Source organism: Perca fluviatilis, chromosome 17, assembly GCF_010015445.1.
Source record: "Perca fluviatilis chromosome 17, GENO_Pfluv_1.0, whole genome shotgun sequence".
In the NCBI taxonomy this organism is placed as follows: domain Eukaryota; kingdom Metazoa; phylum Chordata; class Actinopteri; order Perciformes; family Percidae; genus Perca; species Perca fluviatilis.
This window is the reverse complement of record NC_053128.1, coordinates 12,175,375-12,202,033: the sequence shown is the minus strand read 5'-3', so window position 1 is coordinate 12,202,033 and position 26,659 is coordinate 12,175,375. Positions and strand designations below refer to the sequence as shown.

At 39.8% G+C, this 26,659-nt stretch overlaps 2 protein-coding genes across 17 annotated transcripts in view; one reads left to right on the top strand and one right to left on the bottom strand.

The window, feature by feature from the left end:
* The window catches only part of LOC120545141 (protein unc-13 homolog B-like), a 96,692-nt gene extending 80,757 nt beyond the window's left edge, over positions 1-15,935 (bottom strand). For 13 of the 16 annotated variants that reach the window (XM_039779194.1, XM_039779195.1, XM_039779189.1 and 10 more), the window contains exons 1-2: positions 15,661-15,935; positions 3,353-3,382 (exon numbers count right to left, since the gene is read on the bottom strand). In XM_039779194.1, coding sequence (XP_039635128.1) covers positions 3,353-3,382; positions 15,661-15,682 — 52 coding nt within the window. In that variant the 5' untranslated portion in view covers positions 15,683-15,935. The remainder of the gene's footprint in view (positions 1-3,352; positions 3,383-15,660) is intronic. The other 3 variants (XM_039779202.1, XM_039779203.1, XM_039779204.1) reach the window with 1 other exon arrangement.
* Positions 15,936-17,550: 1,615 nt separating this feature from the next.
* LOC120546050 (stomatin-like protein 2, mitochondrial) lies at positions 17,551-26,651 on the top strand. Its single transcript, XM_039780806.1, has 10 exons — positions 17,551-17,719; positions 19,454-19,606; positions 19,704-19,803; positions 21,560-21,618; positions 21,739-21,840; positions 21,950-22,084; positions 23,561-23,705; positions 23,858-23,937; positions 24,038-24,166; positions 25,262-26,651. The coding sequence occupies exons 1-10, from the start codon at positions 17,675-17,677 to the stop codon at positions 25,358-25,360; spliced, it is 1,047 nt and encodes a 348-aa protein (XP_039636740.1). The 5' UTR covers positions 17,551-17,674; the 3' UTR covers positions 25,361-26,651.
* The last annotated feature ends 8 nt before the right edge of the window (positions 26,652-26,659 follow it).

The window sequence follows — 26,659 nt, the reverse complement described above, 5'->3', positions numbered from 1 at the left end:
TTAGCTTTCTTGTACACCCGTCTTAAAATGTAAGGGATACTGGAGCTTGGTTGGGGTGGTGGGACTGCTCGCGGTGGGCGCCGGAAAATTTCCCTTATTTTCAAATCCAAAACTTGACAGGTATGGCTTAGCGCCGCCCAAAACGGTTTCATTCATCATTCATTCTTTTATTTATTTGTATAGCACAAGTAAACGCAACAGAAGTTGACCACTGTGCTTCACATAACAAGAGTCAGGAAAGATAATAGAATAAAACAGCCTTCAGACAGCAAAAAACATAAATAACAATTGTAATTGGTTTAAAGAGGTGCAATCAACCCAGAGTGTTTTTCTCCTATCGAGGACTGTATGCTCCTGTTGCCAGACCTTCCTCCGCAGCACTGTGGAGATAGGCCTGGCAATGCGAGACTGGGTAGAGGAGATACTTGCTATAGTAAAGTGCAAACCCCAATTCCAATGAAGTTGGCACGTTGTGTAAAACTTAAATAAAAACAGAATACAATGATTTGCAAATCCTTTTCAACCTATATTCAATTGAATACACTAAAAAGACAAGATACTTAATGATCAAACTGATAATCTTTATTATTATTCTCTCATTTTGAATTTGATGCCTGCAGCAGGTTCTAAAAAAGCTGGGACAGTGGCAACAACAGACTGGGAAAGTTGAGGAATGCTCAAAAAACACCTGTATGGAACATTCCACAGGTGAACAGGTTAACTGGTCATGATTGGGTATAAAAAGGAGCATCCCCAGAAGGCTCAGTCGTTCACAAGCAGGGATGGGGTGAGTTTCACCACTTTGTGAACAACTGCGTGAGTCCAACAGTTTAAGAACAACGTTTTTCAATGTACAAATGGAAGGAATTTTAGGGATTCCATCATCTACAGTCCATAATACCATCAAAAGATTCAGAGTATCTGGAGAAATCTCTGCACGTAAGCGGCAAGGCCGAAACCAACACTGAATGCCCGTGACCTTCGATCACCTCAGGCCGCACTGCATTAAAAACCGACATCATTGTGTAAAGGATATTACCACGTGGGCTCAGGAAGACTTCGGAAAACCACTGTCACAGTTCGTCGCTACATCTACAAGTGCAAGTTAAAATTCTACCGTGCAAAGCGAAAGCCATTTATCAACAACACCCAGAAACGCCGCCGGCTTCTCTGGGCCCGAGCTCATCTGAGATGGACTGACGCAAAGTGGAAAAGTGTGCTGTGGTCTGCCGAGTCCACATTTCAAATTGTTTTTGGAAATCATTAACGTCACGTGCTCTGAGCCAAAGAGGAAAAGGACCATTCAGATTGTTATCAGCACAAAGGTCCAAAGCCAGCATCTGTGACGGTATGGGGGTGTGTTAGTGCCCACGGCATGGGTTACTTGCACACCTGTGAAGGCACCATTAATGCTGAAAGGTACATACAGGTTTTGGAGCAACATAAGCCGCCATCCAAGCAATGTCTTTTTACAGGGACGTCCCTACTTATTTCAGCAAGACAATGCTTAGCGACATTCTACACGTGTTACAACAGCATGGCTTCGTAGTAAAAGAGTGCCCATTGAAAATATGTGGCCCGTATGAAGCGCAAAATACGACAACGGAGACCCTGGACTGTTGAGCAATTGAAGACGTACATCAAGCAAGAATGGGAAAGAATTCCACCTACAAAGCTTCAACAATTAGTGCAACATGCCCCTGTCCCAGCTTTTTTGGAACTTGTTGCAGGCATCAAATTCAAAATGAGCGACTGAGCCTTTTGGGGATGCTCCTTTTATACCCAATCATGACCAGTTAACCTGTTCACTTGTGGAATGTTCCAAACTTCCAACTTTCCCACTCTTTTGTTGCCCGTGTCCCAGCTTTTTTGGAACGAGTTGAGGGCATCATATTCAAAATGAGTGAATAATAATAACGTTTATCAGTTTAATCATTAAATAGGTTGTCTTTGTAGTGTATTCAATTGAATATAGGTTGAAAAGGATTTGCAAATAATTGTATTCTGTTTTTATTTACGTTTTACACAACGTCCAAACTTCATTGGAATTGGGGTTTGTATGTAAAATTGAATAAACTAATTGATGTTCAATGCGATAAACTGTGTTACATCGGACAAAAATCTCTTCACACATGTACAACAAAAAACATTAATATCTATCTTAGTATTTAATAACAATTTGCTTGAAATTATTAATTTGGACCATATAAGCTTGAATGATAGTACGGAACAATCATTTCATCACCTACACGTCAGGATAGTATAATATTATCCACTACCAAATTTGATTGTAGATTTTACTGACAACACCAGTTCATTATGATGTACGCTTCTCATACACACAGTGCTCATTTCACTCCACAGCATGTGCAAAACAAATACAAATTTGCACTAAATTACAGTACGCACTGTTCTAAATCTCATGCCGGATTGTACTTGACAAATCCTTCTTTGCCCTGTAGCAAAAAAAAAAACTGACTGATGTTTACATTTCGCCGCAAGGGAGACGACGGGCTTAACTGAATTTCCCTGATGTTTGCTCTGGGACAGGTGTCACACGGTGTGGCCCAGGAGAGGGAAGGGAGAGAAGAGACAGACAGAGAAGTCTAAAACCAATACCTCAAAGTGGAATAGTGCTGCTTTTGACACAAAGTAGACACCTCACTAAATCATTCTGTTTTCCCAAAAGGTGAAGAAGGGGCTAAAAAAAAATACACACTGAACAAATGAGACCTGCTGGGTAATTAACTTTAGCAATTACTCTCAGCGAACACGGGGTCAGTCAGGGACTGCGAATGTCAAGGCAGATCTTAAGCTGCCGTGACTTTCTGTCTATGCTGTTGCTTGCGCTTGCCAGGAACGTCATAGGGCTTAAACGGAAGGTGTAAGGCTGAACACTAGATGGATTTGCTTAGGTGGAAAGTTTGGAGATTTGGACTTAGCAGCCAACGATCTAAGCTCACCTGTGCACGGCCTGCCGTAGAAGGACACTGGATTACGTAATGCAAAATCCAGCCAAGCTTTCAGTGACTTGCCAGAATTTGACTGATTAACCAGCATGAGCGAATGAGTGCATGAGTGCATGTGGCATATTTCCAAAAACAATAAAGCTAATTAGAATTTAGTAAGGTGAGCTGGTTAGTTAGAGGTCTGGCTCTATGTAAACATTGTCAATGGCCGCATTATTTGGGATTTGCTGGGTAAACTTCCCTACAGGTCTTAAAACAGAACTAATCCCACAGGAGCCACAGAATATACTCCGATCTCAAAATTCAATGAGGACTCAGACAGTGTTCATGTCAAGACAAATGTTCATAAAAAGTAAAAGGTTTGTGAATACAGTAGTACTGACCTGGAAGTCCACGGAGCTTGGCTTTTTTCACTGCAACACAAAACGGAAACAATGATTAGGCTAATTGTAAAACAGATTAAAGTCATCTTATTTGGAATCCACTGTCGTAACGAATAACAAAAGAAAAGAAAAACAACAATGATGTTGAGCACAATGTGGAACAAGTATGGAAAAACAAGTCAGAAATGTTAACATATCTGGGCATGAGTAATGAAAAGTGAACAGAGTCTCATGTTATTGAAGCCTGACAAATTCATTTATATGCAGACAAGCCGTGAGTCGATGACTCGTGACACACAAACACGTCAACGGCCTCATGATGTTGTCGTCTGCAAAAGCAGGAACACTCAATGTGCAGCTTGATCAAAACAGATGAGCCATTTGTTATGGTGGGCAGCTTTGCGTGAAAATGCTATTAAAACACAAAAACATTGAATGTTTTCGTTGAATTCAGGCGTCACCTTGCCTGATTGGGTGGCTTTTTGATCACTCATGATACTATCATGTAAAATTGCCTCATTTCCATTTCCCTATTGCATTTATTTACTCTACCATAGTAACTGCCATTGAAGAACTAATCTTTAATTATTCCCCTGATACACAAGCTGTTCTTATTCATAATAAACCCTTTGTGAAAACCCTCCCACACCAGATGAATAATCCCAAACACTGCTAGCGTTTAGAAGTGAAATAGATGACAATAGCAATCATATTTCTCAAGTTTCTTTATGAGTCTGGCTTTGGAAAGTTCATAATCTGAAAACTGGACACGGCAACGTTAAGTGCCGCTGCGGCGCCATCGGGTCCTCTTCCAGCACTGGAGGACAACAGGCATCTTGCACCGTCTTGTTTTTGTGTAGGTATACGTTGTCAATTATGTTTGAACTTAAATAGACTACCTTGTATTTATGTCTCTTTGTATTAATTTGTCCTGTTATTGACGTAATTCATGTCATTGACAAAATGCGCATGCATGCGCAACCAGATGTTCGAATATTTTGTGTTTGTTTAGAGGGAATATTCGAACGTCATTTTTGAGTAATTTTGACAGCCCTAATCACCATGGAATCAAAATTAAATTGTCCTCTTCTCTGTGAAATAAGACAGAGTTTTTCCTGCATAGAGGATTTTTGTTGGGCACCCCCCAAAGAGGCTTTAGCCAGCACCAAAGTAAAATCAACCGCGCCAAAATAATAGAAATTGAGAGAAATAAAAAAAAAATTAAATAAAATAATAAAAAAGAAAATCACAATTCAATACGATTCAATTCATATGTGTTTAATAGCAATTTACCAAGTAACCGTTGAACAAGCAGAACATAAACTTGAATAGGAGCGATAATCTCAGTTTTGACGTCCATAGTCTGGCTGTGTCGGACTCTCCTGATGATTTTAACGGTAGTATTTAAATGGTGCCCCCACATATTTCATTACTTTGTGGTAATGTCTGAAGTTCTACCATTATTACCACCAACATTATTTATGGTAAAGAAAATGCCTTGGTTACCTTGTTTCATGCCATTCTAGCGTGGTACAGAAAGCCTACAGGAAGACTCAGCTCGATTTGTGCCAGTTCTCATTAATATTCAATGAGCTAAGCTGCTTGTACTCTGATTGGCTAACAGCTAGCCAATGAGAGCCTGGCTATCAGCATCCTTTACGTTTATCTGTGTTTGTTGCCCCCAACAAGCCCTAGGATTAGGCACTGGTACTGGTTATGGTTAGGGTTAAGTGCCTTGGAGGCAGCGGTCGTAGCGCTGCCTGGAAGAGGCCGTTGGGGGCAAAAAACACCATTGAGTATCCTTTACCCAGCGCAACTGGGCGAGCTCATGAATAGTAATGCGCTCGGGCAATATGATGTCAGACTGACCAGCTTTTGTAATTGGCCTGATTTCTCCGCTTATTTCTTTTGGCTAGTGGCTAGTGGCTAGAGCTGACAAAGTAGTAACAGTTCATTTTCACATTCACGACATAACACAAACACATATGGACCTAACATATTTCAAAAAATACAAGTAAAAACTGTCGTGTGTGACAGGGCACCTTTAAATATTATCAGTTTTTAAAGCAGTTTTGTTAATTGGGGTTTCATTTACTCAAGCTTTATATATATTTTCTGTTTATCAAATTGTCAGAAAATACATAGATTTTTGTTGAATAAGGTGACACAGACTCTTTGCCTTTACTGTACGCGGACCGATCATTCTTGTCTTGCGTAGTCACCCCCCAAAGGCTCATTCTGAGTCAGGAAAAACCCTGTCAGCATGTGACCCATTTTAAGAATCGGTATTGGGGTTTTTATTATTAAAATCAAAACAATGCCCAACCCTAGTAATCTGTATTGGAATATTTGTCATCGAGATACACTGTCGTATAGACCTTGCATTAAGTAAGAGCTTTTAGATTATACATGTGGAAAACAATGTACTAAAGATTCACACCCACATTTTATCAGAGTTGACAAACACATTTTATTTGATTGTTATCAACTTTAATATAATCAAGAAGAATACGGCTAGACAGCTGTGTCACAAATAGGGCTGCAACTAACGATTCTTTTCATAGTCGATTAATCTGTTGATTATTTTCTCGATTAATCGATTAGTCAAGGTCTGTAAAATGTCAGAAAATGGTGAAAAATGTGGATCAGGGTTTCCCCAACGCCCAAGATGACGTCCTCAAATGTCTTGTTTTGTCCACAACTCAAAATATTTTCAGTTTACTGTCACAGAGGAGAGAAGAAACTAGAACATATTCACATTTAACAAGCTGGAATCAAAGAATTTTTACTTACTTTAAAAACATTACTCAAACCGACTATCACTACTATATACCGATTATCAAAATAGTTGCCGATTAACTTAAAAGTTGACAACTAAATTGATTCATCTTTGCAGCTGGTAAACAAACACACAAAACGCAAAAGCGGGCCAGGGCAGATGGGTGTTAAGATAACAAAAAAATAAAAAATAAAAAAAACTCAACAGCAGCCATTTCCTAAAACTTTAAAAAAAACTTTAACGGGGAAAAATGCTTGCTGATGTATTTCGGTTTATTTTTAGACCATCTTTAGCCCCTCAATGCATCTATACAATACCAGTTATGGGATTGTGAAGGACTTTGGAGGGGATTAATTGTGATTGCTGTTGGAGGTTTATGTGTTCAGGCATATAAACTGCTAAAGCTTCGGAGCTTGAGATGGCAGATGGGCAGGACGGGATGATGGAGGCACAAATGAAGCTTTCATATTTTCATGCAACGTCCCCTGTGCACATTCAAACAACTATGCAGGAGAGATAAGAATGTCATTGTTTTCTCTTCTGTCTAAAACTTGCTTATGAATTGAACAAGTGATTCCCCGATATTACAATTTTAGCCCAGAACATTAGAAAAATTCAAAGAATTAAGGATTACAACTCAGTCTTTTTCCAGTGTTGTCATTAAGGATAACGGTGGGGAAAAAAAAGGAACTTTGTTATCACAAAGGAAGGGAGAAAAAAAAAAAACGAACTTCTTCCGAAGCGTTTCCTGTCTTGTACATACCACACTGTGAAGCGGAAAGGGAGCAGTGGAAATGTGGAGAGAAACCAGCAGTGTGATTTCTTTTTTTTGGCTTTCCACTAATTCTTCTCAGCTATGTGTCCAACTCTTTGTTGTCACTGGGGCAAATGAGCTGGCACAGTGGCCTTATGTCCTAAACTGCATGATGTTATTTAGGGCTGCGGTACACAGAGCAGAGGGCAATAAACCAGGGCCCCATTACGGTGGAAACTGATGCTTATCATTTTCTGTCCTGGGTCCCTCCGTGGCTTTAGAGGCCATTTAGCTCACTATTTGGCAGGGCTAGTTGTACAATGAACCTTTTACAGTTTTTTATGATCACTATTGTCACTTTTTTTCAATACTTTTAACAACTTTCCTAAACTCTTAACACAGTTGGCACAACATCCGTCTGTGTAGGCTACACAATTAACACATTTCTTGTTGCTTTGACACAAAATGCATACAGTTAACACAAATTTAAAATGCTTAAACTTCTTTTACACACAAGCTCCACCAAAACCAAAACAATGGATCTTTACTGCCAAATTTCCAAATGCTTTCACACTGTATGTCAGAACAGCTAACATCATGTTCTAAACCTAACTTATAGGCTAAAGTCAAAGTGAACAGCTGATCATATTGTAAATTGAAAAACAAATATATCCCCTGCATTTTATACATGCATTTATTGAGGAACAGCTGATTGAAGTTATAGATCAAATCACAGCTGATTCCCTTCTAGGAAACACACTCAGGTGTTGAGGTTCTTTCAATCACATGATCATATGGTAGTACAGTGAAAGAGGACCTATTTGAAGAATATACTATAGATGAACACAGAAAATAAGAAAAATGCCTTCACGAGGAAGAGTACCAGGACAATTCTGTCTCTGTCTCCTTTTTTTTCATAAACCGTACATTCTATAAAGCTACTCTGAGATGGGTCAATCATTTTTTGTATTGAATCTCTACAGCAAAAGAAACAAATTGGCGAGTGGGTAGAGCAGGCGCACATATACTTGGAGGTTTGTGCCTCGACGCAGAGGTCCAGAGTTCAAATCCGACTTGTGACGATTTCCTGCGTGTCTTCCCCCTCTCTCTCTCTCCCCCCTTTCTCAACTAGCTGTCCTGTCAAATAAAGGCGGAAAAGCCCCAAAAATAATCTTCAAAAAATATTTACTAAACAAAACTAAAATGTAAAGAGGCTTCAACAGAAACTGCAGTGCAAAACACAATATATGTTAGAATATTATTCCAATATTTCCAATACAATCACTTGTGTCTGTTGTATAAGGGCAGACCTGACTGACACATATAAAATAATGCAGTTTCTGTAATTCCATGGGATGTATAGACGTGTTTTAGTGTTTTTGTTTTGGAAGAATTATTTGATGTTGAGACATGGTTGCATTGTTTTGGTAAACATAGTGTATTGTGTTAGTGAATTATTGTATTTTGAAAATCAGTGTTGGAGTATAGTTTACAATGTGTGATTTTGAGCATGAAATTAACCGTTTTGCCTATCGTGTGTTGTAGGTGTGTTGGTGCGTTAAGAGTTTAGGAAAGTTGTTAAAAGTATTGAAAAAAATTGTCATAGCGATCGTGAAAAACTGTATTTTGTTGTTATTTAACCTTTATTTAACCAGGCAGGCCGATTGAAAACAAATTCTCATTTGCAACGACGACCTGGCCAAGACAAAAGCATAAACGTGCGAGACAACATTACACATGAAATATGCTAAATATGAACACACAAAATACAGTAGAGAGTCTACTAAAAACACAGGTCAAAACATACTGAGTGTAGTACAGAGTCTATACACAGTGTTAAAGTGTTAAATCACGCAGCTTCTTTCATTCAGCTGCATTTCCTTTCCCTGCTCTCCTCCGTCTCTCGGTCACTCGCGTCTCTCTCACATAGGCTACCCACACACACACACACACACACACACACACACACACACACACACACACACACACACACACACACACACACACACACACACACACACACACACACACACACACACACACACACACACACACACACACACACACACACACACTCGTGAACACCTTTACACAATCATACATTAAAAAGTGCCATAAAAATATTTTATATTCTAAATACAATGTTGTCATTGTGTTAATGTTGGAGGCCCGACCCGACTCTTAGCAAACAAGCGATTGCGCCTGCTTTGGGAAGGTAACTAGTCGCAAGTTTGCGGTAAAATGCAGTTGTGTTGTTGAGGTCAAAACACTATATGTAGCAGCTGTGAATCAAATGAAGTTGTTATAAATAATGTAGTGTCATTTTTCTACTCTTACACTGAATGTTTGCTGCTTCAATCCAGATGAGTGCTGAAAAGTATTTTGCGCTACTGAAAAAGGCACGTGTTGAGGATGAGGACCAGTCTGAACCGGAGGGATCAGTCTGAAACAGAGCTCAACAGTCCGACTAGTGGAATTAGTTAGGTTATTAATTTGTTTACAATATTTTCAGGCTTCAACCAGTGCTGCTCAAGCAGAAAGACAGGGTCAGGGAGAGAAAGAGATAGATTTGTTAGGCATTGAAGAAAGAGTAGGAGAGGAGGACAGCATCCAACGGCATGTCTACCTCAGTTTTTGATACTTGATTGTTACGAAAATAACTATTTTACACGCCCCCCTCCCCTGGGTGCCAAAAATTTCTTTTCCAAGCGTGCTTACTTTCTTCTGAACGTGCCTGCAACTGGATTTAAATACATTTAAGCAGGTGCATGATTTACTCACAGTTGATTCTTGGGCACTCCTCGGTGGTCCAACTTTAAAACATATAGCAAATAACATCAATTCAATTTTTTTTTTCTAGAATAGTTTAATTTCATGTTGCCCAACATGTAGTTCAACAACAAGAACGCACCTGAACACACCTCCCTGTAAGACCAGCACGGCCACGGGCACAGGTGCATTTGCTATTTAAACGACGCGGGCGCTGGACGGGACGTTGACAACTGCGTCCGTCTTAAACTAGCAAAGACACTTGCGTCATAATGTGCTTCATCGGGACTGAAGGTGCGTTTTGATCAAATTGCATAGACAACATACGCAAACAACCCCGCAGCCGTCACTCGATTTTATTTCAAAATATTCCTAAATCCTGATTGGCACTTGGAAATACTTGGCATCATGTTTTTCGAACTGGCAAAAAAAAAAAAAAAAAACAGAAATACAAAAATGTGTTGGGTGAATTACCAAAACTGTTCTCGGCATTGTAAAAATCACAGGTCCATGTAAGCCTCCAATGATTTATTTTGGGAAAAAAAAAAGGACAGCATCGGTGGAAGGTCAGGCAGAAAGCAGGGAAGTAGGAGCAGGAAGTGACGCCACGATCTACTGCTGCACTGTTGCAGACAGTGGTGTGCTTCCACTTTGTGCTGGCTGCTGGATCTGATCAGGTGCGTAGGAGGGAGGGAGAGGGAGAGGGAGAGGGAGAGGGAGAGGGAGAGAGAGAGAGAGAGAGAGCGCAACAGATGGCCAGGGGATTACTCCCACAATCTCTAAGCGCGCTCTCTGCCTCTTTCTCTCTAATTCCACTACTCTGCTGCTCGCTACACTCAACCCCTCTGCTGCAGTTCAGTTGTTTTTAGCCTCTGGTTCTCATCCTTTATTCAGTTATGTGCTTGTAATATCTCCTCACCTACTTAACCAGCTGCAAAGTCAAATAAGCAGGCTCGGAGCAAACAGTGTTGACGCGGTGGATGCATCGGAGGCTTGAACGCTTGAAAGACCGGAGCGTGTGCCACGACAAAGAAGTGCTACATCACTGTTATCATTTTTTTTTTTTTTTTTTAAAGGAGTAAAACTTATTTGTACTGTATTGTCAACAGAGGAATCAGCATACAAAAGATGATGATGCATGAAACAAGCTCAACATCCGGTGTGGACACTGTTCAGCCAGCAATAAAAAAAAAACCGCGACCAACGTAGGAAGCGTGGAGCCAGTTCACCATCACTAAAACACGGCTAAACAGAGCAGACTTTGCTCGGCAAACATTTATGTTTACAGTGATGTGGCCTAATCGCGTCAAGTGCTAGGCTACTTCCTCATATTCCAATGACAACCTTCAGGACGGTGAGTCCAGTCTGAGCACTGGGGCCGCGCGACATGCGGAAAATATGCGATTGAACGTCGAATGTTGCGATAAACGATATTACTTGCGATAAACAAAACGGATATTAAAGTGTGCTCGGCTCTGCTGCTTTCAGGCATCTGCTAAAATACTATGAACTGCTTGTTGAATTTGAAACAAATGAAATGAAAATCATTTCCAATAGGGCTGGGCGATATGGAGAAAATCAAGTATCACGACATCTTTGACCTAATACCTCGATATTGACACCGCAACAATATTATAGTGTTGACTATTGTTGCTTTCACAAAATATTTACACAATGAGATTTTAGATAAATAATCATCAGTAATGTGGATATAATGACTAAGTGGGTAAAGGCAAATAATAGAACAGATACAACAATCTGGTAAGTTCAGAAAATGACGCAACTTTACTGTAATGCAGCCTTTAAAACCAGGAAAAGACAACACTTATGTCATATCACGATATTACGATATCCAAAATCTAAGACGATATCCAGTCTCATATCACGATATCGCTATAATATCCATATATTGGCCAGCTCTAATTTCCAACATTCGTTTGTTGAAGAAATCGAACATTGAATTGAATGTAAAAAAAAGAATGGCCGTTATACATTTTAAAAGGGCAGCCTGCTACTGATATTTTCTTTCAACTAACTCAACAATGAGAGTGTCTTTCGCGATAAGTCGCAGCCAATTTCGCGATGCGTTTATTGCGCCAGTGGATATCTCGAAAAACGATAACAAAATGATAGATGGTGCAGCCCTACTGAGCAGATCAACCATCCGCTGTTAGCTGCCCTCCATCAAGGCACCGCATGACACGCTGGGTGATGGACAACACGGGAAATATTACCATCAACCACTTTCCTCAAAAGCTTGCAGGAGACCATACGAGTCCTTAAGTGGGCACTCACACAAAGTGATCCGGCAATTTACCGAAGGGCGGTGCGGCTAGGGGGAGCGTCAATGAAACGGCCCATTTGTGTGAGGTCCTGTTGTGTTCCTATACCCTCCCCCCCCCCTTGGCCCCCCCAAAAAAAGCACAAGTAGACTTTGTTTTTCACAATTACCGTTTTTTTTTTCTTCGTCAGATCGTTTATAGATTGACGTTTCCGAACCGCACTTGAAGGCAGCTTTATGTCACAGCAGACATAGCGAATGCTTTGCTGTTGCAGGAAACATTCAGCTATAACACAAACTCCCGGGCAGTTCAGTTCATATTTTTTACCCTGATATGCTTTTAAAACTTTCTTATGGCAGGGATAGAGGCAGAGATGTTTCCTGTTTACACACCGACCCATGACAGAGAGACATCATGGCTTTCAAACGAGCAAAGTGGCAGTTGGTCAAGGCCACACCCCCACCCTCCATCTTGCCCCCACCCTCACACCTCCTCAATAGCTGCAGACACAGAAATGGCACATACTAAGGAAAGCTCATTGTGGGACTGGCTCTAGTGGCTGTAATTCTGCACCAAGGCTGAATTTCAGGAAAGAGACTTCAGATACAGTATTAGGGGACCACTAAGGTCTATATAAAAGAGACTTCAGATACAGTATTAGGGGACCACTAAGGTCTATATAAAAGAGACTTCAGATACAGTATTAGGGGACCACTAAGGTCTATATAAAAGAGACTTCAGATACAGTATTAGGGGACCACTAAGGTCTATATAAAAGAGACTTCAGATACAGTATTAGGGGACCACTAAGGTCTATATAAAAGAGACTTCAGATACAGTATTAGGGGACCACTAAGGTCTATATAAAAGCATCCAAAGAGCACCATGTCATGGGACCTTTAAATATTCGTGATTACAACATTGGCCAAAATAATCGGGATTATAAAGCTGGGCAATATATCGATAGTATATCGATATCGTGATATGAGACTAGATATCGAATTTGATTTGGATATAGTAATGTCGTAATATGGCATAAGTGTTGTCTTTTCCTGGTTTTAAAGGCTGCATTACAGTAAAGTGATGTCAATATGTATGAACTTACCAGACTGTAACGGTTCTATTATTTGCCTTTACCCACTTAGTCATTATATCCACATTACTGATGGTTATTTATCTAAAATCTCATGGTGTAAATATTTTTTGAAAGCACCAATAGTCAACACTACAATATTGTTGCGGTATCGATATCGAGGTATTTGGTAAAACGATATCGTGATATTTGATTTTCTCCATATCGCCCAGCCCTACGTGATTATGATTTTTTTTTCTCCATAAATCGGGCAGCCCTAGTACAGCTCCAATAGTGCAGCATGACGAGGTCCACGTGAGCCATGCGTTCAGCCGTCCCTGCCCCGATCCACAGCAGGAGTCTCCCCCCACATGTCCACTGGTAAGGGCCACCACTTATCTGTTGTGTAAAGACATCGCCATGGAGATGAAGCATCTCTCGACTCCCAATAAATAAGCAACATTGTCAAGCTGTGCTATCAGGGGATGAGTCACAACATCAGCTAGTCACACAACCCCTGGCCGAGCACCCCCCGCCCCCCCACCCCTTCTCTGTTATCTATGGTCTGTAGAACTCCTACCAGCTCCCGTTTGCCATAACGGTGATCGATAAATGGACAGTGCGCCAGCTCTATCATGAATGGCCCAAATTAAGTACAATAACTCTTGAGTGCCCGAGCCATTGGGCTGAACTTTCTGAAGCAAGTGGGACCAAGCGGACATGCCTCTTTGTGACCTTTTCCCTGCGAGGAGCCGCTCTCCTTCCCAGCTTGGTGTATTGATGCTTGAATCCCTTCTGAGGCTCATTGTTTTCAGTTTTCTTTAGAAGGAGCAGACGTAGTTCAAACGCATTCCCTTTCGAATTCTATGTTCCCCGCACATCCAGTGGTGTAGTCTACGTGATACGCGTGTATATGCAGTATACTCACTAAAAAAAGCTCCAGGATTTCCATATACCCACTTAAAAATGCGCAATGACATACTTTCCATTATATTTTTGACATATTTTAAATTGTCATCCGTGTCATCTTTCTTTGCATAGGCTAAATAAATTTTAGCCGTTAATTGCTGGATAAAAGTGTATCAAAATTCAGGAAATGAAGTCTTTGACGCTGAAAATTTCCCTGGGCAAGGACAGTCTTTCAATTACTTACTATAAATACTGGTGGTTTCGGCAGCATTTTATAGTGGAGGCATCACACCTAGCCTGAAATAAAAAAAAAAAGGCTTCCTAACGTTTAGTCATCTAGTACCTAACGTCACGATCTGTCTGATTTAGATCAGCAAATAAATCGGTTGACAGATCACAAAAAAAGTAGACAAACAACCCAATCAGTGAAAATCAGCTCCTGGTGTGACAGAAAGAAAACTCTTCGATAGGTAGGTATACTGCTTTAACAGGGAGGATTCCTGCTCTCTGCACGGCTGCATATCTTGAGATGAGAGTTGTGACAATCATTACTTAACACGTTGACACGGATAACGTTTGCACAGAAACTTAAGATCATAACAGAAGGTGTTTGCTTGATTGTGTAAACACGCAGGAGTCTAGTTTGCTTAAGGATATTTGAACAGAAGTCCGCCTGACTGTATTTTCAATCCAAATTTTTAAATTCAAAAGATAGGGAAAAGAAAATGTTTTTCCTATGTTTAAAGCCCTCTTTCAAAATGACAAAAAAAAAAAAAAAAGAATTCACTTCATGGCCAACTTAACTGTTTGAAAAAAAAAAAAATGATATGTGTAGTTTGGCAAGGTGGCTCTGTCATCATTACAGATGTGCATACAGTACATGTGTGGTTAAAAGGAAAGAAGCCTGCAGCTCTGCTTGTTGCATGATTTGCTCTCTCTCTCCACCACCCCCCCCCCCCTCATCCTGGCAGCACTGGACTACATTGCTGGGTATTGGTCTTGTTGACATAAAAAAAAAGGTTATTACATAATGTGCTTTGTTGCTGTAAAGGATTGTCCAACTTCTTTATGGTGTTAACCCACCCCAGCCTGATTTGCTTTAGTCATGTATTCGCACAGAAACACGTCCATGTAAAGAACACTTTAAACTTATTTGAAAGGTGCTATACACAAAAGAAATATGAATAAATCAATTATTATAGGTTTTATTATTTTCATTTGGACCCCTGAGTAAAAATGCAATTGTTGTATATATGATTAAGTCATTTCAATTAAGTAAACCCTAATCTTAATTTTCACAATGTGATCTAGGCTATAACTCTTATTCTGAACTGGGATCATCCTGAACGGACCATAAATTATAGTAGCCCAATAATGGCTACTGTTTTTGTTTTGTAGTTGTTGTTGTTGTGATATCTCAAAGTATCAGTGGTGGTTCTGTTTAGGATACAACAGCTGGCATGGAAGGCAAGTTAGGAAAACAATCTCAAATATGATTCTTGTTTTTCACGAAGAGTCTGTGTTTTTAAGAAGAAAACAAACGTAAAATCACGACGGGACAAACGTAGGCTACTAGCCACTTTTTTTGCTCCCTGAGGGAGGATGCCTGCTGCCAGAAAACCTGTTCTGTAAGATTATCAGATTGAATTCAAACAAACTCAAGGTTTTACGAGTAAAACTTACAGTTAATTTCGTTTCTAACCATGTAACGGTCAAGAAATAAAAAATAAACGTCAAACTTACCTCTGACACACAGTAACGACATGGCAAAGCGCTTCCAGCGACAGTCCAGTAGTCTCACAGTTTGTAGAGCAGGCTGTCAGCGGAGATTTAGCTATAGTCTCTCCGGTATCATTGTCAACCGTCAAATTACTTTTCAAAATCGCCGATAAGCTCCAACTCGAGGTTTACAAGTGGTTTTCTGATTCTGGACTCGGGGCAAGAGCGGCAGCAGCCCCCCGCCACGGCCACGCCATTGTTAAAACTCTCATCACAGGTTTTCAGACTGACGAACAACCTGAGGGCACGGAGATAGAGAGAGAGGGGAAAGGCGGGGTCGAGGCACCTGTTACTGGCGTCCGAGGTATCCAATCAAAATACAGTACCGCACTGGAGGGCAGAGCCGCTTAAAAATAAATCCGACCAATCGCTGTGAGGGACAGGTTAGAGGAAGAAACAGGTGACGCACACATCCTGGGCACAACAAACACCTGTAACTTTTTACAAGAGTGACATTTTGAGCTGTTTCATTGCTTTTTCATAGCTTTAAATAATATGTTTAGATAGGTAGATAGATCTGTTGTTGTCATTGTGCTCAGAGTACAATAACTGTTCAGCAGCTCTTTCAGTAGTGCGCATAAATAATTGAATAAATAGAAACAAGTTAAGTAAACAGAACACAAACAAAGTCAACTAGTAAAAATATGAATAAAAGCAAATATATACCATTTTTTTAAAAGTAATATACAAGTTATTTTAAATAGTAAAACACAAGTGTTTAAAAAGTGACCTTTTAACAAAAATAAAATAAAAGAAATAATGTTTAATTGTTACTATACTTAAAAAACTTAATTATAGTTTTCTTTATTCATTTGCAATGTAATTTTAGACAACATGTATTCTTAATTGAATTTGATGTGAATGGACAATTACAATTTGCATGTCTTGGACTTCTCCTTTTGTGTTTGCAACACACAACATTACTGATTTCTTAGTTTCTCAATTCTCTTTTATTTCTTATGTATGGTTGTTTTAATGCATTAACAGCATTCCCACATATGTTTTTGTGTGTTGTTGCAGTATTGTATTTGGCTATATAGTTGCTGCATAGCCTACTATTAAAAATGATTTAGCATCATTTGCTGAAGTATCAAGTCAGGTTAGGTTTATAAACCTTTTTATCACATGCCTTTTGAACGGCCATGCCATTAGGGATCCCAAACATTAAATTAAATTTGGTAAATCTGAATATGGTCTGCACCATACAACTGTGGCAAAGCTAAGACAAAACCAACAGCACCATCGTGTGTTTTAGTGAGTCATTGCATTGGGTCCTGACATTTATTTAATCAATTAAAGTAAATGTTTGTTGTTTAATTGAACGTGTTACATTGTAGGAGAAGGTGTATCTCCCCTCACCTGTCTGTCGATCAGTGACCATGTAGGCCCATTCTGTTTTATTTTGTTTGCCATGATTTTTTGTGTCTTTTCTTATTTTGATTGCTACTTTTATCGTCACTGAGCCTGTACTTGGTTAGGATCTGCCTGTCTTTGTAAATGCTGGGTAACTTTAGGGCACAGTACTAGGTAACACAATAGTTTCCTTATCCTTATATACCTTATAGGCCAAAATATTAGGGGAAGGTTTTCATGTTTTGGCTTCAGAATATCTTAAATGCAGACCTGTACTGGCCAAAAAAGTACCAAACAAATACATAATTAAAAGAATGTTTGTATTATTATTATTATTAATTATTATTATTATTATTATTATTATTATTATTATTATTATTATTATGCCTAGTAGTAGTAGTAGTAGTAGTAGTAGTAAGTTAGTATTAACAGTTGCAGATAACATTATCGTGCTAGCGGAACCATAGCCGTTCGGTTATTGCAGCCCGAGGTTTTCCACCGTTGCACCACTGATGTAACTTTCATTTCCTGACTGGTAAGGGTCATTACATTATGAGCCCAGAGTTTGTGTAGAGTCCGGTCTACGAAGCTGAACCGTCCTTTCACAATCACTGAACTTCATGAAATGATGTTACGAACGCTGTGTCGGACCGGCGGGGCCCTTCTTCAGGTAAATAGCACATCCGGTTTGTTAGCATGTGCCCACATTCTGGGAGTTCTTTCCCAGCCGTCGGTAATGCGGGTGTCATTCAGCGTGCATCAGAGTGTTAATAATCCACCAAATGTCACTCTTCATCCTCATAAAAGTGCCACTCAGTCCGTACCAATTTAACAAGAGTTGACCCATATATATATATATATATATATATATATATATATATATATATATATATATATATATATATATATATATATATAGACACTGACATACGTATATCTATGAAGATGACCACTGACTGACATGCTAACTATTCAATAGAAAGTAGAGAGAACATGTACCATTATGACATGTAAAACCTTCACACTGTTAACCTAACTTTATACATAATATAGGACGACAAACATGCAAGGATACATACATGCATACTGCATCTTTACAGTAATAATATATATATATATATATATATTGTTTTATGTTGGTTAGCCTAATAGCTGGTTTGATGTGCATTTAGAGATGATTTTATGGAAAGTACGCCAATCTCTAGGTATTGTGAAGGGTATGTGATGATGTGGGGCTATTTTAATTCCAAAGGCACAAGGGAACTTTATCAAGATGCATAGTATCCTGGATCCATGAAATAACTGGCCTTTAAAAATAAACATCTGCCTGCCTCTATGGGAATTTAACATAGGGGTGTACTCACTTTTGTTGCCAGCGGTTTAGACATTAATGGCTGTGTGTTGAGTTATTTTGAGGGGACAGCACATTTACACTGTTATACAAGCTGTAAACTTAATACTTTACATTGTAGCAAAGTGTAATTTCTTCAGTGTTGTCCCATTTACCAAAATGTGAGGGGTCTACTCACTTTTGTGAGATACTGTATATATATTGAGCAAAATCTGAAATAAAAAAACAATACTAAAAGTGAGCAGAAGCAAACATATTTTACATAAGTCAACAAACTTGAAAGTGGTTCACTTCTCAATTACTATTTATTATTATTATTATTATTATTATTATTATTATATTAGAGGTGGAATGATTGCCCAAGTATCATTTATAGAGCAACTACAATTGCCATGTAATAAAAGATATGTGTACATTTTGGCGTAACGTGGATGCGTCACAGACATCTGTATTTGCTGCGTGAATGAATGAATTGTTTACTTTTGTGTCTATGCGGCCCATCCACTATAGGATTATTCAGACACATTTTAAATAAACACTTTTCTAGTGCTGACACTAACAAAATATATACATAAAGGTTACAACAAACAAACAGATAAACAAAGAGTAAATACAGGTAGGCTACTAACATAGAGTTAACATGTCAACAGAAAACCCTTTCAGACCAAAACAAATGACAGCAGAAGTTGTTTGTACAAGTACAAAATAAACAGCATTTTCTTATTGTAAAATCAATATCTTGGGGTTGCTGACTGTTAAATGGGCTGCACATACCGTGTACAGCTGTCAGCTATGGCTCTTGGAAATGGTTAGGGCCATTTTGCACAGTTTCTCTGACTTCCTATGGACTAAACAATCAATTGATTCATCAAAATAGAATGGTGATCAGTCGCAGCCCTGTCCATTTTCGTCGTAGACAAGTCACTGTTGCAGCAAGGATTTGAAAAGCATATTTTGAGGATACATTTTCAAATTGGAAATTCATTCACCAAGCTAAAGTTCTACAATCTGATGGCATTGGGTTTTCTTTTTCTTGACCGTGTGTCTCTGTAGCAAACCCAGCGGGCCGCGCCCCGGTTGTGGGTTACGCCCGCCCAGCAGCGATGGGCGTCCAGCCTGCCCATGAACACCGTGGTCCTGTTTGTGCCCCAGCAGGAAGCCTGGGTGGTGGAGAGAATGGGTCGCTTCCACCGGATCCTAGAGCCGGTATTAACCCTGATCCCTAATGTCAAATATTACTCTGGGGAACGAGGGTGGGGCGGGATAAAAACCAAAAGCTCAACAAGGCTCTTTTCTCTTTTAGGGTCTGAACTTCCTCATACCCATACTTGACCGAGTGCGCTATGTGCAGAGTCTCAAAGAGATTGTCATTGATGTGCCGGAGCAGTCTGCAGTATCTCTAGGTACGGGATCAATACAGTGTTCAATTCTAAAGTGTGACATAAGTTCCTAGACACATTATATTTACTTTTCTACTTTATTTATTATATTACACAGGTACAGTGCCTTGCGAAAGTATTCGGCCCCCTTGAACTTTTCGACCTTTTGCCACATTTCAGGCCTCAAACATAAAGATATAAAACTGTAATTTTTTGTGAAGAATCAACAACAAGTGGGACACAATCATGAAGTGGAACGAAATTTATTGGATATTTCAAACCTTTTAAACAAATAAAAAACTGAAATATTGGGCGTGCAAAATTATTCAGCCCCCTTAAGTTAATACTTTGTAGCGCCACCTTTTGCTGCGATTACAGCTGTAAGTCGCTGGGGTATGTCTCTATCAGTTTTGCACATCGAGAGACGGACATTTTTGCCCATTCCTCCTTGCAAAACAGCTCGAGCTCAGTGAGGTTGGATGGAGAGCGTTTGTGAACAGCAGTTTTCAGTTCTTTCCACAGATTCTCGATTGGATTCAGGTCTGGACTTTGACTTGGCCATTCTAACACCTGGATATGTTTATTTGTGAACCATTCCATTGTAGATTTTGCTTTATGTTTTGGATCATTGTCTTGTTGGAAGACAAATCTCCGTCCCAGTCTCAGGTCTTTTGCAGACTCCATCAGGTTTTCTTCCAGAATGGTCCTGTATTTGGCTCCATCCATCTTCCCATCAATTTTAACCATCTTCCCTGTCCCTGCTGAAGAAAAGCAGGCCCAAACCATGATGCTGCCACCACCATGTTTGACAGTGGGGATGGTGTGTTCAGGGTGATGAGCTGTGTGGCTTTTACGCCAAACATAACGTTTTGCATTGTTGCCAAAAAGTTTGATTTTGGTTTCATCTGACCACAGCACCTTCTTCCACATGTTTGGTGTGTCTCCCAGGTGGCTTTTGGCAAACTTTAAACAACACTTTTTATGGATATCTTTAAGAAATGGCTTTCTTCTTGCCACTCTTCCATGAAGGCCAGATTTGTGCAGTATACGACTGATTGTTGTCCTATGGACAGAGTCTCCCACCTCAGCTGTAGATCTCTGCAGTTCATCCAGAGTGATCATGGGCCTCTTGGCTGCATCTCTGATCAGTCTTCTCATTGTATGAGCTGAAAGTTTAGAGGGACGGCCGGGTCTTCGTAGATTTGTAGTGGTCTGATACTCCTTCCATTTCAATATTATCGCTTGCACAGTGCTCCTTGGGATGTTTAAAGCTTGGGAAATCTTTTTGTATCCAAATCCGGCTTTAAACTTCTCCACAACAGTATCTCGGACCTGCCTGGTGTGTTCCTTGTTCTTCATGATGCTCTCTGCGCTTACACGGACCTCTGAGACTATCACAGAGCAGGTGCATTTATACGGAGACTTGATTACACACAGCTGGATTCTATTTATCATCATTAGTCATTTAGGTCAACATTGGATCATTCAGAGATCCTCACTGAACTTCTGGAGAGAGTTTGCTGCACTGAAAGTAAAGGGGCTGAATAATTTTGCACGCCCACTTTTTCAGTTTTTTATTTGTTAAAAAAGTTTGAAATAGCCAATGAATTTCGTTCCACTTCATAATTGGGACCCACTTGTTGTTGATTCTTCACAAAAAATTACAGTTTTATATCTTTATGTTTGAGGCCTGAAATGTGGCAAAAGGTCGAAACGTTCAAGGGGGCCGAATACTTTCGCAAGGCACTGTATATTTAAAATGACATGTTTGCTTTTACAGATAATGTAACACTACAGATCGATGGAGTGCTTTACTTAAGGATCCTAGACCCTTTTAAGGTATGCTGTTAAGAAACTCCTTCATGCTGGAATTGATTGGTCTCCTCACTTGTGTTGTTATACTCTGATCAAAAGTAATACCATTTGTTTTGTCTTTTGACCCATTCTGTTTGTTGCCAGGCCAGTTACGGTGTCGAGGAGCCAGAATATGCCGTGACACAGTTGGCGCAGACCACCATGCGTTCAGAATTAGGCAAACTCACACTGGACAAAGTCTTCAGGGTAATGACAAACTAACTGCTTGTAGCGAATTGTAACGAAAGGTGTCGCAAGCACATGTGACGTTACAATTTTTAGTTTGTTTACATTTGTATTTGATTTTTTTTTCAAGGAAAGGGAGTCCCTCAATTCCAACATCGTCCACTCCATCAACCAGGCTTCAGATGAGTGGGGGATCCGCTGCCTCCGTTATGAAATCAAAGATATACACGTTCCACCTCGTGTCAAGGAGTCCATGCAGATGCAGGTGGGGCAAATAGAACCAATATATATTGCTGATAGCCTTCGTCTGATTTAGATCACTGTGGACACCCAAGAACCTCACCTCCTCCGTTTGTATTCCTGTTAACTGTGTTAACGTGTGTAAAAAGGGGTTTTAAAGGTCCCATGACATGGTGCTGTTTGGATGCTTTTATATAGGCCTTAGTGGTCCCCTAATACTGTATCTGAAGTCTCTTTTATATAGGCCTTAGTGGTCCCCTAATACTGTATCTGAAGTGTCTTTTATATAGACCTTAGTGGTCCCCTAATACTGTATCTGAAGTCTCTTTTATATAGGCCTTAGTGGTCCCCTAATACTGTATCTGAAGTCTCTTTTATATAGGCCTTAGTGGTCCCCTAATACTGTATCTGAAGTCTCTTTCCCGAAATTCAGCCTTGGTGCAGAATTACAGCCACTAGAGCCAGGCAGGCAGCCATAATGTCTCTCTCTCTCTCATGGGTGGGCCAAATTCTCTGGGTGGGCAAAGCAGAGAAAGGGGAGGTAACCTTGCTCCTTATGACCTCATAAGGAGCAAGGTTCCAGATCGGCCCATCTGAGCTTTCATTTTCTCAAAGGCAGAGCAGGATACCCAGGGCTCGGTTTACACCTATCACCATTTCTAGCCACTGGGGGACCATAGGCAGGCTGGGAGAACGGATATTTATGTTAAAAAACCCTCATAAAGTGACATTTTCATGCCATGGGACCTTTAAACTCAAATACCTTCATCAGCAAATGTAATTTTTTTAACCCTTGTGTTGTCTTCCGGTTGACCAGGAACTTGTTGTCCTTCTGGGTCAAAATTAACAAGTTTTTTTTATTAAATTAAATTAATTAATATTTTTTTGACACATTTCATGACATTTTTGTCCCTTTTTGAAAGCACTTTTTTTCACTGTTTTAGTCACTTTTTTTGACGTTTTCAATGCTATTTTTCACTAAGACCAACTTATTACCACTACACGTATTTGTTTTCGTCAATACATTTCATTTATAGGAAATTATACCTAATTTTGAAATGAAGAATTATTTTGACTAATATTAGAGGAACCTATGTTGATGGATGAAATCACAAATGTGTATCTCAAAGTTTAGTCAGGTTTTAAATCATTTTCAAATGATATAACATTGAATACCCAAAATTCAATGAAAGTAGTGATCAAGGACTTGCAGTTGTACTTAACGTTTTGGGTAATTTGGTTAAAAAGAAACCCATATTTCTCTTATAGAAGTTTTGAGAACGGGTCAAATTTGACCCGAGGACAACACAAGGGTTAAATCTTCTAAGTCTGTCAGAAACATTTAGTTTTTTTGTACGGCACGCCCAGGAGGTCATGTTTTGACTGTAGCAAGCCGAGTATAAAATTCTGGATTTTACTGGTGAGATTCTGGCTCAGATCTGGGTGAGATTAATGACATAAAATGTTTTAACAGACATATGTATTTTATTCCACTCTGTAGGTGGAGGCCGAGCGTAAGAAGAGAGCCACGGTGTTGGACTCTGAAGGGATGAGGGAAGCGGCCATCAATGTCGCTGAGGGTCAGAAACGAGCTCAGATTCTGGCCTCGGAGGGTGAAAAAGCAGAGCAGATCAATAAAGCAGCTGGTGGGTGCACTTAGAGTCCAAGTTTAGTTGTTTTATCCCTGCAGTTTTTTACCCAGCCTCGTTGCTTAAAGGGAGGCCACTTGTTTTCTCCTGTTCATCCGCTGCTCTTTGTTACGTTTTATGTCACTGATCGATTATTGTGTTCCCTCCAGGTGAGGCCCAAGCAGTTCTGGCCAGAGCAGAGGCAAAAGCTAAGGCTATCTGTATGCTGTCAGAGGCTCTGACCCAGCAGGTGAAGAGATAGTTGAAGTTTTTTTTATTAGCGATACCCATGATCGCAGTCTTATTCATGGAAGTTCATTTTGATTCTTTTCTTATCATGCATCGTACAGAACGGAGATGCGGCAGCCTCGCTGAGTGTAGCCGAGCAGTATGTGTCTGCTTTCTCCAAACTCGCCAAAGAGTCCAACACCATCCTCCTGCCCTCTAATACCGGGGACATGAGCGGAATGATCACACAGGTATGTACACGTGTACGCATCATTATTTGTATTCCTGTTCAGAGCAGGGTGACCGTTATAAAATTGTTCTTGGATTTTTTTCGAGTCGTACATGGTTTCCGCGGGGTCTTAAATAAAAAAAAAGAATTTCAAATTTCAAAATCAAACTTTTAGGCATAAAAAGCTTTAAATTTGCTCAAGTATTGTGTTCTAAGTCTTAAATCATTTTAAACGGATCTTAATTTTCCTACAGCCATGCAACGCTACCTCGAATGCTCTTTTTTTTATTTTTTTATTCCGTGTTGTTGTAGTTCTTTCTTTCGCTAGTCCAAATAGAATTTTGCTGTATTACGACCACAAATGAGACCAGCGTGCTACTTATATCGCAGCCAATCAGCCTTCGTGTTCTTGGCGCGAGTCTCTGGGATTATAGCACAGACATAAAATGGATTTTATTCTTCAGCTACGGGGGAAGTGCAAGTTAAGCGATATTGTGAGAAAGGTCTTAGATGTCATTCAATATGGTCTTAATAAGGTAAAAAAAAGTCTTTATGTTAAACATAAATATATACTGATTTGATTACAGCAAAGACAACGTCGGCAGTATTGACGGCAAAATAGGCTACAGAATATTTCACAGACAGATGCAATATTTGAAAATCGATAATTTAGTATTGTTTTTTTAAATTACATTTACTGTATATCTGCATTTATGTCAAAACCTATCAAACATCAAAATGTCATTCATTAATGTGTATTTGTGTCAAAATGACATATAAACATCTTTTCCTATTCTATTTTGCATGGAAACGCTTCCAACACGCTTGCGTGTCGTGTGAAAAATAGGCGTCGGTTCTATTTCTAGCGTGCACGCGTGAGACGTGCGTGTCACGCAGGCAGTGCGCAAGCTCTAACCTGTTAAAATGGGAGCCGAAATAAAAAAATAAAAAACGGACACGCCACGCAGCTGACATCGCTCACGCCACGCAGGCAGTGTGCAGGAGCCCTACAATTTGACTTGGTGAAACTCTGTTATAGCCACCAGAGAAAGTAACTTTTTTTTCCCCGTCTTCAATCGCGACATTAACGCTTCTCTCCCTGTCTCTCTCCACTCAGGCTATGACCATTTACAGCACCATGGCAAAGAAGGGTCCAAACGTACCAGAAGCGGCGCAGCTGAAGAGTGAAGACCATGCGAACCAATCATCTCAATAGCAGAGGACTCGGCGAATGAACTCAAAGCAGTAAAATGTCACCGAAGCAGAAAACAGTTACGGGGAGCTCCAAAGGCATCGCTGTGTGATGATCACAATACCCCCTCTACTGACCGGACAGGAAAACTATCACCTTTACTAACTCCTGGGATGTTTTTCCTTGGAGTCTCGGGTGGAAAAAACACTTTTTTTGAAAGAGGATTTTTAATCTTCGCTGTATATTTATGTTCAGATATTGTCAGATTGGAAAGTTAACACCAGCCTTCGGCCAAATATACTCACACCAGTGACTTCGGCAGGCTGACAAAACGGAGAAATTGATGACAGGTTTTGGGAGTTATCAGCTACTTGTGGACAGTCGATGCAGGAATAAGCCCTGGGTGTATGATTTATAAGTCCTTTGTGGGCAATTTCTGTTGTGCATCAGATCTGTTGCGTGTGGTTTGTATTTTTGCATAAACCCTATTAGAATTGGATGTAAAGGTTTTTTAATTTTACCGCTCTACTTCAAAATTTAAGTGAATCACGCGACTATTTAGAATTTTTGGAGCTTGTTTTTCAGGGCTGGCCAACGTTAGCTCCGGAGCCATCTGCTTTGTTACGGCTTGTTTACAGACATCGACAAATTCTTCAACTGTCTTCAGCGTCATTGGGACCAGCAACTTCAAATTGCTACATGCGATGCAACGAAATGGTGAAAGATTCCTCAAAGTGTAGTTAATTCACAACTTGGCCCCGGTGTTTGACTGAAACCTCTCCCCGAAAAAAAGCTAATCTATTATTTATTTAGGAATATTTTCTGATATTATTTCATAAACAATTCCTTCTCGATTACTAGTTAGTATACAAAGACGTCCCTCAGAACAAATGTTCCTGCCATCTTCATATTTATATTCACCTCGTATGTCTTCTGGAAAATATGTAGTCAATTTCTTGGTTCTCTGCAAAGATGGCAAGTTTGTCATGTCATAGGCTTCATTGGTGTTTACAGGTTTATAATAAATAATGCAAAAATTAAATTGGTGTCATTTGAGAGACAAGTAAAGAGATTTCAGTAAATGTATGCCTTGGTGGAATGAGAAGTTGTAAAGCACTTGTTTGGAAATATACAATTATGTTCGAGGACGATATGTGTAAAACGATGAACAACTGCAACTCAAATGTAATGTTTGGAAAACCTTGACTGGTGATGAAGAAAAACTCCAAGTAGGATTTGAAAAAGGATGTTAAAGTTGAACTCCATGTTTTGGGTCACTGTTTGCCATCAAATAAAAAAAAAAGACACGGGTTCACTTGGTCT